An 11700-nucleotide genomic window follows, 5' to 3' on the forward strand; every position below is an offset into this window, starting at 1 on the left:
CAAATGGAAGTTGCCCAGTTAGCTCACCTACCCGTACCAATACTGCTGGGAAGAGATGCCCCAGGGTTCTTCAGGCTCCTCCAGCAGGCAGCGAAGAAATTGGGAAGAGACACCCCAGGGACTGCCGGGTCTCGGCTGAAGGCGGCAGGGGAAGTGACAGACCCACAAGTTGCCACCGCTCTGCAAGTGGAGGAGGCCAACGACCCGGGAGAGGGTCCCTCCACCAGGCCAGGGGCAGAACCACGGGCTGGAGGCCCAGCTGGAACCCTTGCAGACCGCCCATTCCGTGATGCCCAAGGGGCAGATGAGTCCTTGCAGCGCTTGCGAGAGACAGCCGCTCGTGAGGAGGAGCAAGTGCGGGATGAACGGAGGTCCCAACGGCTCCCTCGCATCGAGAAGCAAGGAGGGGTCTGGGTTCGCATAGCTCGTGCCCCAAATGGCCAGGGGGAGGTCCGCCAACTACTTGTGCCAGCAGCCTATCGGGCGGAAGTCCTCCGCACGGCCCATGAGCATGCTTGGGCCGGGCACCTCGGGCACCACAAGACCCTGAGGAAGGTTCTTGAGCAATTCTTCTGGCCCTCCGTGAATGCAGACGTGAAGGCCCACTGCCGCTCGTGTCCCACCTGCCAGCGAGTGGCAGCCCGCCGCCCGCCGAAGGCCCCCCTCTCCCCGCTGCCCGTCATGGAGACGCCCTTCCAACGCATCGCAATGGACTTCATCGGACCGCTGCCACGCACACCCCGGGGCCATCGCTTTGCCCTGGTGATTGTGGACTATGCCACGCGGTTCCCCGAGGTCATCCCGCTGAAGACCATGCAGACCCCGGGGATGGTACGGGCCCTGTCCAAGTTTTTCGCGATGGTGGGGCTGCCAGATGAAATTTTGACGGATCGGGGGGGCCCGTTCCGTGCCACAGCCATGCGTCAGCTCTGCCGGAATTTGGGGATCCGGCAGGTGTTCACCTCGGCGTACCACCCTCAAACAGACGGGTTGGCAGAGCGGCTGAACCAGACCGTCAAGGAGGCTCTGAAGAAGATGACGCGGGACAAGCCTCACCAGTGGGACTTGTACATCGACCCGCTCATGTTCGCCCTCCGGGAGACCACGCAGGCCTCCACTGGCTTCAGCCCATTCGAGCTGCTATATGGGCGCAAGCCAAGGGGGATGCTCTCCCGGCTGACGGAACGCTGGGGGCCCCGGGCCAGCAGCCCCGCGCCCCCCATACAGGAGTACGTGAGCCGGCTCCGTGACCGGGTGCAACAGTCCCAAGCGGAGGCAAATCGCAGACTGACTCGCACCCAGTCAAAGCAAAAGGCCGCCTATGACCGGGGTGCGCGGATGAGGACTTTCCAGGCCGGAGAGAAGGTCCTCGTGCACCACTCGGTGTTCCCAAGAGAGGAAGGGGACCCATGGAGGGGTCCCTACCAGATTCGAAGGGTGCTGGGCCCCACCACCTACGAAGTCCAGTGTGGGGTCGGCCGGCGTCGGCGGAAGACCCTGCATGTGAACCTCCTAAAGCAGTGGCACGAGCGCCCAAAAGAGGAGTGCGGCGTGGCTGAGGACCCGCTAGAGCTCCCTGACAGTGTGCTGCCTTGGACCACTGATGCCCCGGAGTTTGAGGAGCCCAAGGTGGACCCTCAGCTCAACCCAGCTCAAAGGGCCCAGCTACAAGACCTCTGGGCTCGGATTCCCGGGGTCTTCTCCCGCAGGCCGGGCAGCACGAGCCTGATCCAACATGCCATTCCAACGGACCCGGGGCAGACAGCCCGGGCTACCTGGCGCCCCATCCCCAGGAAGCGGTGGGAGGCAGTGGAGAAGGAGACCGACGAGATGCTCAGGCTTGGGGTAATCGAGCCCTCGCGAAGCGCTTGGAGGAGCCCGATAGTCTTGGTGCCCAAGCCGGATGGGACCACCCGATTCTGCATCGACTATCGCGAACTGAATAAGGTGGCCCAGTTCGATGCATACCCCATGCCCCGAGCAGATGTGTTGGTAGACCACCTAGGGTCCGCCCGCTACCTGTCGGCCCTAGACTTGACGAAGGGCTACTGGCAAGTGCCCGTGCGGCCAGCGGACCGGGAGAAGACAGCCTTTGCCACCCCACGAGGCCTCTTCCAGTTCAAGAAGATGCCGTTTGGTCTACACGGGGCAGCTGCCACGTTTCAGCGGCTGGTGGACCAAGTGCTGGGAGAGTGCCGGGCGTATGCAATGGCGTACATAGATGACATCATCATCTTCAGCCCGGACTGGCCCACCCACCTCCAACACTTGGAAGCTGTCATGAGGGCCCTCCAGCGAGCCGGACTACGGGCTAACCCAAAGAAGAGCCACCTGGGGTTCCAGGAACTCCAGTACCTGGGCTTTGTGGTCGGGGGAGGCCGAGTTCGCCCACCACCAGACAAGGTGGCCTCAATAGCTGATGCCCCCCAGCCCCGGACCAAGAAGCAGGTCCGACGTTTCCTGGGACTACTGGGGTATTACGGGCGGTTCATCCCCCACTTTGCCTCCCGAGCCGCCCCCCTGACAGACTGCTTAAAGAAGGGGCTGCCCAACCAAGTCCGGTGGACCCCAGCACTAGAAGCAGCTTTCAAGGACCTGCGGTCAGCCCTCTCTAATACCACAGCCCTGTGGAACCCGGACTTTGACCGACCCTTTACGCTGGCCACAGACGCTTCTGACACCGGCCTTGGGGCAGTCCTGACTCAGGAACGTGACGGAACCGACGTCCCCATCCTCTTCCTGAGTCGGAAGCTGCAGCCCGCAGAGAGGCGCTATGCAACAGTGGAGCGGGAGGCCCTAGCGGTCAAGTGGGCAGTGGGGGCCCTGCAATACTACCTGGCCAATAATCCCTTTGTCCTACTAACGGACCATGCGCCCCTGCAGTGGCTCCACCACATGAAGGCACACAACCCCCGTGTGCTGCGGTGGTACCTCTCCCTCCTCCCCTTCCGGTTCACCATCAAGTACCGCAAGGGGGCGCAGCATGTGGATGCGGACTTCATGTCCCGCATGTTTGAGTCTGACCCTGACCCCCACAACTCAAAGCTAAGCGGGGGGGTGTGTCCGGGGTCTGGGTCCCAGCCCCCAGACTTGGTAGGAGGGAACAGCAGGTCAGCCGGGCTGATGGGCAAACAGAGGGGGCAGCCAGCAGACAGCAGGTCAACTGGTCAGCCAGCTGACAGCAGGTCAACCGGTCTGACTGGCAGGCAGAGGGGGCAGCTGGGGGACAGCAGGTCAACCCCTCCCACAGGCAAATGGAGCCAGAACCTGCCGGTGCCAGGGGCAAGGAGCAAAAGCCCAGGGCCTCAGGAGGCAGGGGGAGACAGAGAGAGGCCAGCGAGTCCCACTCCCCTAGGGAGGGAAAGGGGGCTAGGCAAGGCGGAAGGGGGCAAGGGCAGAGGGATTGGGAGCCCAGCAGTCACCCACCCAAAGACCTTACCTGAGGAGGAGAAGCAGCAGCAGCCCCAACAACCCAAAGCCATGCCCCAGCTAGAAAATAGTAGCCTGGCCCAGGAGTTGCCAAAAGCCAAGCCACTCCAGGTGGGGCTATTGGAGGCACTCTGCAGGAAGCCCTGGGCAACCAGCCAAGGAGCCGCAGCTGGACCCACCTTCAGCCATCAGCTCTGCCAGGGAGGCTGGGCTGCTAGCCAGGGGACTGCAGCTGGACATGCCTTCAGCAATCAGCCAAGGCAGGGAGGCTGGGCAGCCAGAGAACAAGGCACAGCTGGTGCTGGTCAGTGGGGCCAGATCAGCTACCCCAGCTGCAACTGCTTGGTGCAGCCCAAGGCCAGGCTGGAAGAGGGGTGGGGCAGTAGAAGGAAGCCCTATAAAAGCTGGCTGGGAAGAGCCCTGTGGTGGTGGGTGTGAGTGAGGAGTGATGATGTGGAGTGAGAGCAGTAAGATGCAAGGGTGGAGGTTTGGAGGAGAGTTCTGGAAGGAGGAGATGAAGGAGGACGCAGAGGGTAAGCAGGCCAGGTTGAGCAGGCCAGCGAGTGGACTGAGAGGGAGTCTGGGTGAGGTATACCGCCCCTCCTTCCACAGAGCAGGGTCCTGCAGAATCCCTGGCCCCCCTGTGACGTCAGGAGCAGACCGCCCAGTGCCACGCCCAGCGGCAGCGGCGGCAAGCCCTGACAAGTTGGTGGCCCGTACGGGGAGAGACGTTCCAACGCAGGCACCAGTCAAGGGGCGGCCTCCCAAGGCCGCCGCCCCAGCGGAGCTTGGACCGTGGCTGGAGGAACGCCAGGATAGGATGTGGGGAAAGCTGGAGGCAGCCTACCCAGCCGCTCCAGTAGAACTAGCACAGACAGCGGAGCTGCAGAGGCAAGCCGGCGTGCTCACTGAGGCCTTGCCAAGGGTTTGCGCCTTCGTTTGGGAAAATAACCCACCGCCTGGCAAGCAGGTGCAGAGTCTATGTGCCACTGTGAAGATAGGCCGGCTGATCCTACAAGCCCTGTTGGACTCTGGGAGTGCAGTCTCAGCAATTCGGCCCCAGCTCCTCCCAGCTGCCACCCCAGTGTACCGCTGGATCCCAGTGACGGATGTGATGGGCCGCACCCAGCCGTACCCTACGGCCCTAATCACGATAGAGTACCTAGGGGTCCGCCACCAAATGGAAGTTGCCCAGTTAGCTCACCTACCCGTACCAATACTGCTGGGAAGAGATGCCCCAGGGTTCTTCAGGCTCCTCCAGCAGGCAGCGAAGAAATTGGGAAGAGACACCCCAGGGACTGCCGGGTCTCGGCTGAAGGCGGCAGGGGAAGTGACAGACCCACAAGTTGCCACCGCTCTGCAAGTGGAGGAGGCCAACGACCCGGGAGAGGGTCCCTCCACCAGGCCAGGGGCAGAACCACGGGCTGGAGGCCCAGCTGGAACCCTTGCAGACCGCCCATTCCGTGATGCCCAAGGGGCAGATGAGTCCTTGCAGCGCTTGCGAGAGACAGCCGCTCGTGAGGAGGAGCAAGTGCGGGATGAACGGAGGTCCCAACGGCTCCCTCGCATCGAGAAGCAAGGAGGGGTCTGGGTTCGCATAGCTCGTGCCCCAAATGGCCAGGGGGAGGTCCGCCAACTACTTGTGCCAGCAGCCTATCGGGCGGAAGTCCTCCGCACGGCCCATGAGCATGCTTGGGCCGGGCACCTCGGGCACCACAAGACCCTGAGGAAGGTTCTTGAGCAATTCTTCTGGCCCTCCGTGAATGCAGACGTGAAGGCCCACTGCCGCTCGTGTCCCACCTGCCAGCGAGTGGCAGCCCGCCGCCCGCCGAAGGCCCCCCTCTCCCCGCTGCCCGTCATGGAGACGCCCTTCCAACGCATCGCAATGGACTTCATCGGACCGCTGCCACGCACACCCCGGGGCCATCGCTTTGCCCTGGTGATTGTGGACTATGCCACGCGGTTCCCCGAGGTCATCCCGCTGAAGACCATGCAGACCCCGGGGATGGTACGGGCCCTGTCCAAGTTTTTCGCGATGGTGGGGCTGCCAGATGAAATTTTGACGGATCGGGGGGGCCCGTTCCGTGCCACAGCCATGCGTCAGCTCTGCCGGAATTTGGGGATCCGGCAGGTGTTCACCTCGGCGTACCACCCTCAAACAGACGGGTTGGCAGAGCGGCTGAACCAGACCGTCAAGGAGGCTCTGAAGAAGATGACGCGGGACAAGCCTCACCAGTGGGACTTGTACATCGACCCGCTCATGTTCGCCCTCCGGGAGACCACGCAGGCCTCCACTGGCTTCAGCCCATTCGAGCTGCTATATGGGCGCAAGCCAAGGGGGATGCTCTCCCGGCTGACGGAACGCTGGGGGCCCCGGGCCAGCAGCCCCGCGCCCCCCATACAGGAGTACGTGAGCCGGCTCCGTGACCGGGTGCAACAGTCCCAAGCGGAGGCAAATCGCAGACTGACTCGCACCCAGTCAAAGCAAAAGGCCGCCTATGACCGGGGTGCGCGGATGAGGACTTTCCAGGCCGGAGAGAAGGTCCTCGTGCACCACTCGGTGTTCCCAAGAGAGGAAGGGGACCCATGGAGGGGTCCCTACCAGATTCGAAGGGTGCTGGGCCCCACCACCTACGAAGTCCAGTGTGGGGTCGGCCGGCGTCGGCGGAAGACCCTGCATGTGAACCTCCTAAAGCAGTGGCACGAGCGCCCAAAAGAGGAGTGCGGCGTGGCTGAGGACCCGCTAGAGCTCCCTGACAGTGTGCTGCCTTGGACCACTGATGCCCCGGAGTTTGAGGAGCCCAAGGTGGACCCTCAGCTCAACCCAGCTCAAAGGGCCCAGCTACAAGACCTCTGGGCTCGGATTCCCGGGGTCTTCTCCCGCAGGCCGGGCAGCACGAGCCTGATCCAACATGCCATTCCAACGGACCCGGGGCAGACAGCCCGGGCTACCTGGCGCCCCATCCCCAGGAAGCGGTGGGAGGCAGTGGAGAAGGAGACCGACGAGATGCTCAGGCTTGGGGTAATCGAGCCCTCGCGAAGCGCTTGGAGGAGCCCGATAGTCTTGGTGCCCAAGCCGGATGGGACCACCCGATTCTGCATCGACTATCGCGAACTGAATAAGGTGGCCCAGTTCGATGCATACCCCATGCCCCGAGCAGATGTGTTGGTAGACCACCTAGGGTCCGCCCGCTACCTGTCGGCCCTAGACTTGACGAAGGGCTACTGGCAAGTGCCCGTGCGGCCAGCGGACCGGGAGAAGACAGCCTTTGCCACCCCACGAGGCCTCTTCCAGTTCAAGAAGATGCCGTTTGGTCTACACGGGGCAGCTGCCACGTTTCAGCGGCTGGTGGACCAAGTGCTGGGAGAGTGCCGGGCGTATGCAATGGCGTACATAGATGACATCATCATCTTCAGCCCGGACTGGCCCACCCACCTCCAACACTTGGAAGCTGTCATGAGGGCCCTCCAGCGAGCCGGACTACGGGCTAACCCAAAGAAGAGCCACCTGGGGTTCCAGGAACTCCAGTACCTGGGCTTTGTGGTCGGGGGAGGCCGAGTTCGCCCACCACCAGACAAGGTGGCCTCAATAGCTGATGCCCCCCAGCCCCGGACCAAGAAGCAGGTCCGACGTTTCCTGGGACTACTGGGGTATTACGGGCGGTTCATCCCCCACTTTGCCTCCCGAGCCGCCCCCCTGACAGACTGCTTAAAGAAGGGGCTGCCCAACCAAGTCCGGTGGACCCCAGCACTAGAAGCAGCTTTCAAGGACCTGCGGTCAGCCCTCTCTAATACCACAGCCCTGTGGAACCCGGACTTTGACCGACCCTTTACGCTGGCCACAGACGCTTCTGACACCGGCCTTGGGGCAGTCCTGACTCAGGAACGTGACGGAACCGACGTCCCCATCCTCTTCCTGAGTCGGAAGCTGCAGCCCGCAGAGAGGCGCTATGCAACAGTGGAGCGGGAGGCCCTAGCGGTCAAGTGGGCAGTGGGGGCCCTGCAATACTACCTGGCCAATAATCCCTTTGTCCTACTAACGGACCATGCGCCCCTGCAGTGGCTCCACCACATGAAGGCACACAACCCCCGTGTGCTGCGGTGGTACCTCTCCCTCCTCCCCTTCCGGTTCACCATCAAGTACCGCAAGGGGGCGCAGCATGTGGATGCGGACTTCATGTCCCGCATGTTTGAGTCTGACCCTGACCCCCACAACTCAAAGCTAAGCGGGGGTGTGTGTCCGGGGTCTGGGTCCCAGCCCCCAGACTTGGTAGGAGGGAACAGCAGGTCAGCCGGGCTGATGGGCAAACAGAGGGGGCAGCCAGCAGACAGCAGGTCAACTGGTCAGCCAGCTGACAGCAGGTCAACCGGTCTGACTGGCAGGCAGAGGGGGCAGCTGGGGGACAGCAGGTCAACCCCTCCCACAGGCAAATGGAGCCAGAACCTGCCGGTGCCAGGGGCAAGGAGCAAAAGCCCAGGGCCTCAGGAGGCAGGGGGAGACAGAGAGAGGCCAGCGAGTCCCACTCCCCTAGGGAGGGAAAGGGGGCTAGGCAAGGCGGAAGGGGGCAAGGGCAGAGGGATTGGGAGCCCAGCAGTCACCCACCCAAAGACCTTACCTGAGGAGGAGAAGCAGCAGCAGCCCCAACAACCCAAAGCCATGCCCCAGCTAGAAAATAGTAGCCTGGCCCAGGAGTTGCCAAAAGCCAAGCCACTCCAGGTGGGGCTATTGGAGGCACTCTGCAGGAAGCCCTGGGCAACCAGCCAAGGAGCCGCAGCTGGACCCACCTTCAGCCATCAGCTCTGCCAGGGAGGCTGGGCTGCTAGCCAGGGGACTGCAGCTGGACATGCCTTCAGCAATCAGCCAAGGCAGGGAGGCTGGGCAGCCAGAGAACAAGGCACAGCTGGTGCTGGTCAGTGGGGCCAGATCAGCTACCCCAGCTGCAACTGCTTGGTGCAGCCCAAGGCCAGGCTGGAAGAGGGGTGGGGCAGTAGAAGGAAGCCCTATAAAAGCTGGCTGGGAAGAGCCCTGTGGTGGTGGGTGTGAGTGAGGAGTGATGATGTGGAGTGAGAGCAGTAAGATGCAAGGGTGGAGGTTTGGAGGAGAGTTCTGGAAGGAGGAGATGAAGGAGGACGCAGAGGGTAAGCAGGCCAGGTTGAGCAGGCCAGCGAGTGGACTGAGAGGGAGTCTGGGTGAGGTATACCGCCCCTCCTTCCACAGAGCAGGGTCCTGCAGAATCCCTGGCCCCCCTGTGACGTCAGGAGCAGACCGCCCAGTGCCACGCCCAGCGGCAGCGGCGGCAAGCCCTGACAGTAGCCACTAGTGAGATAAGTAATTGATGCTGTACATATCTGCCTCTGGCGTACTCTCCCCCTTGGCTTAGTATGGAACCTTGTCCACTCTGACATACTAAGGAAGAATCCAGCAATGAACAAAAATAAACTTTATTTCCCTATAGGGGGAGGAAAGGTTTTGGTATTGAAGAATAAGCAATACATAATCGTAGCAGGTGCAAGACTTAACCTGGGGAAGAGTTTCACTAAAGGCTAAGACGTTACGAGATAAGAGCCAACCGGAAACTGCCAGTCTACTGTATGAGGGTAAAACACACAAGATTCCCTCAGGTCTTTCAATTTAGGGCCAAGCTAGACGTGACGAATTACACTTGAATGGCAAGTGAACAGACTCGCATGTATTCCTCCTTGTTCACTTGCGCTCCACTTGTGCTCCACTCGATCACTATGTGGGTCACTATGGATCACTATGTGATCAAGTGGAGCGCAAGTGAACAGGGAGGAATACATGTGAGTCTGTTCACTTGCCATTCAAGTGTAATTCATCACTTCTAGCTTAGCCCTTAGTTTAGTATTTCTGGAGCTTTTACTACTCAGACCTCAGTCTGTGGCTTAGATGTCCTCTACCCAGGAATACCAAAGCCCTGTTCACATTACGATGAACACCCATACAACCTGCATGTATTTGTGTACACCTGTTTGTAAGAAAGAGCCAATGTGCATTCACAGTAGCCCTGAAGTTATACTGAACACACATACGTAATTGTTCTTTGTATGCACATTGAATAATTCTCATATTACTGTCAACGCAGCGTGTGATACAAACCATGCATTTATCCAGGCACTGGCTCCCAGTTTCATTTATAAACTGAACACTGGTTGGCTTTTTCTTACAAACAGATGTATTCACGTACAAGCCAGAAGTATGTGTGATCACACACATGTGAATAGGGCTTTTACAAATAAGAACGGAGACCTCAATAAATGTGGGCTTCAGCTATACATGTGTTGAATGTAACGTGAGAATTATGCAACACATACAAAGAACAGTCAAGTGTACACGGTACACAGATTGTGTGTTCATTACAACTGATGAACAGGGCTGAAGTCTGAGAGGTTCCAAACCAGTGTACGCCCTTCCTGGCCACCATACTTGACTATGAGACAGAGCTACTTTTGGCTATGTTGTTGTTATTGCTTGTTAAGCCGCCTTCATTTGAACCTTCAAGGAAAGTAGGATGGAAATTAAATTTGTACTTTGTAGAACACTTTTACAACTAGCAATAAACGTGCAATGCAAATACACCTTTCACTCATTTTTAGTGTGCCCTTACAGCACTGCCGTTGGAACTGCGGAACACATGTTCCCTACTAAAATGGGATTTCCCCTTTTCACTTAATTTTTTTTTTCTGGTAGGAGCAGGTTAGTGTAGTGATGTGCTTGGATCTGGGCGATCCTGGACCAATTAACTTCTCTCAGCCACACCTACCTCATAAGGTTGGCGTAATATAGAGCTGGCAGTGGTGGATGGGATGGAGTGTGGACTAGGAACTGGGGAGACCAGAGTTCGAATCCCTACCACTACCATGGAAGCTTGGTTGGTGACCTTGGGCCACTCAGACTCTTGGCCCAGGTTACCTCACAAGGTTTTTGTTGTTGGTCAGCACTGGCATAGTAGATAGAGTGTAGTGCTAGGATCTGGAGAGACTGGAGTTCGAATCCTCACTTCTACCACGGAAGCTCACTGGGTGACCTTAGGCCCATTGCAACTCTCAGCCTGGCCTACTTCACAGGTCAAGATGGATAGCCCTGTTAGTCTCCCAGTAGCAGACGGCAAGTTTGGTGCTGGGTTAAAAGTGGCAGGACTCTAATCTAGAGAACTGGGTTTAATTCCCCACTCCTCCACTTGAAGCCACCTGGGTGACTGTGGGTCAGTCACAGTTTCTAGCTCTCTCAGCCCCACTCACCTCACAAGGTGTTTTATTGTGAGGATAATAGTAACAACACACTTTGTAAACCGCTCTGAGTGGGTATGTTAAGTTGTCCTGAAGGGCGATATATAAATCGAATGTTGTTATTATTTACGGTGTTATCTGCTCTGAGCCCGCTGGTGGGGTGAGCAGAGTATAAGTTAAATAAATAAATAAAGGAGCAAGAGTCTGGTAGCACCTCTAACAAAATTTATGGTAGGGTATGAGCTTTTGCTTTCGCTCATACCCTACTACACATTTTCAAAAAGAGTCCAGTAGCACCTTTAAGACTAACCAATTTTATTGTAGCATAAGCTTTTGAGAATCAAGTTCTCTTCGTCAGATGCATAGTACAGAAACTGGTCAAATATAGAAGAGGAGGGGAGGAGAGAGAAGACCAGTTTCTGTACTATGCATCTGACAAAGAGAACTTGATTCTCGAAAGCTTATGCTACAATAAAATTGGTTAGTCTTAAAGGTGCTACTGGACTTTTTTTGATTTTGCTACTACAGACTAACACGGCTAACTCCTCTGGATCTACTACACATTTTGTTAGTCTTAGGGCCAAGCTACAAGTGACGAATGACACTTGAAGGGCAAGTGTATTTCTCCCTGTTCACTTGCCCTCCACTCAATCCACTTGCCATTCAAGTTGTAGTTTGGCCCCTAGAGGTGCTACAGGATTCTTGCTCTTTTCTACTACTACCTCATTGAGTTGTAGGAAAGGAGGGATAACGATGTTCTAAGCTGCTTTGAATTCCCAATTGAAGGAAAGCGGGATATAAATAAATAAATGCAAAAAATGCATAGGGAATCCTTGGACACTGCCTAGACTGTCCTTTAAGGAAGGACTGGATAAAAAGTACAGCAGCTAGACAGCTAGGGCGCCAGTGCCTTTAAGGGGTGTGTGTCAGGTAGAAACCCAACCGGAGCAGCGCCACCAACCCTGTCGGGCCGCCGCCTGCTTTGCAGTTTCTAAAGAGCACACAAAAAAACATTTTTTCCAA

The 11700-nt window shown here is 58.1% G+C and overlaps 1 protein-coding gene across 1 annotated transcript; it reads left to right on the top strand.

Annotated features, from left to right (window-relative positions):
- Positions 1-1845: 1845 nt before the first annotated feature.
- On the top strand, positions 1846-10234 carry LOC129336951 (uncharacterized protein K02A2.6-like; the record flags this gene model as incomplete). The annotated part of the gene is made up of 3 exons (XM_054990379.1): positions 1846-2172; positions 6452-6778; positions 10139-10234. Coding segments are annotated over 3 exons (750 nt in total), but the record flags the coding sequence as incomplete, so codon positions are not given.
- Positions 10235-11700: the final 1466 nt, after the last annotated feature.

The sequence above is a fragment of the Eublepharis macularius genome, chromosome 10 (genome assembly GCF_028583425.1).
Source record: "Eublepharis macularius isolate TG4126 chromosome 10, MPM_Emac_v1.0, whole genome shotgun sequence".
Classification (NCBI taxonomy): domain Eukaryota; kingdom Metazoa; phylum Chordata; class Lepidosauria; order Squamata; family Eublepharidae; genus Eublepharis; species Eublepharis macularius.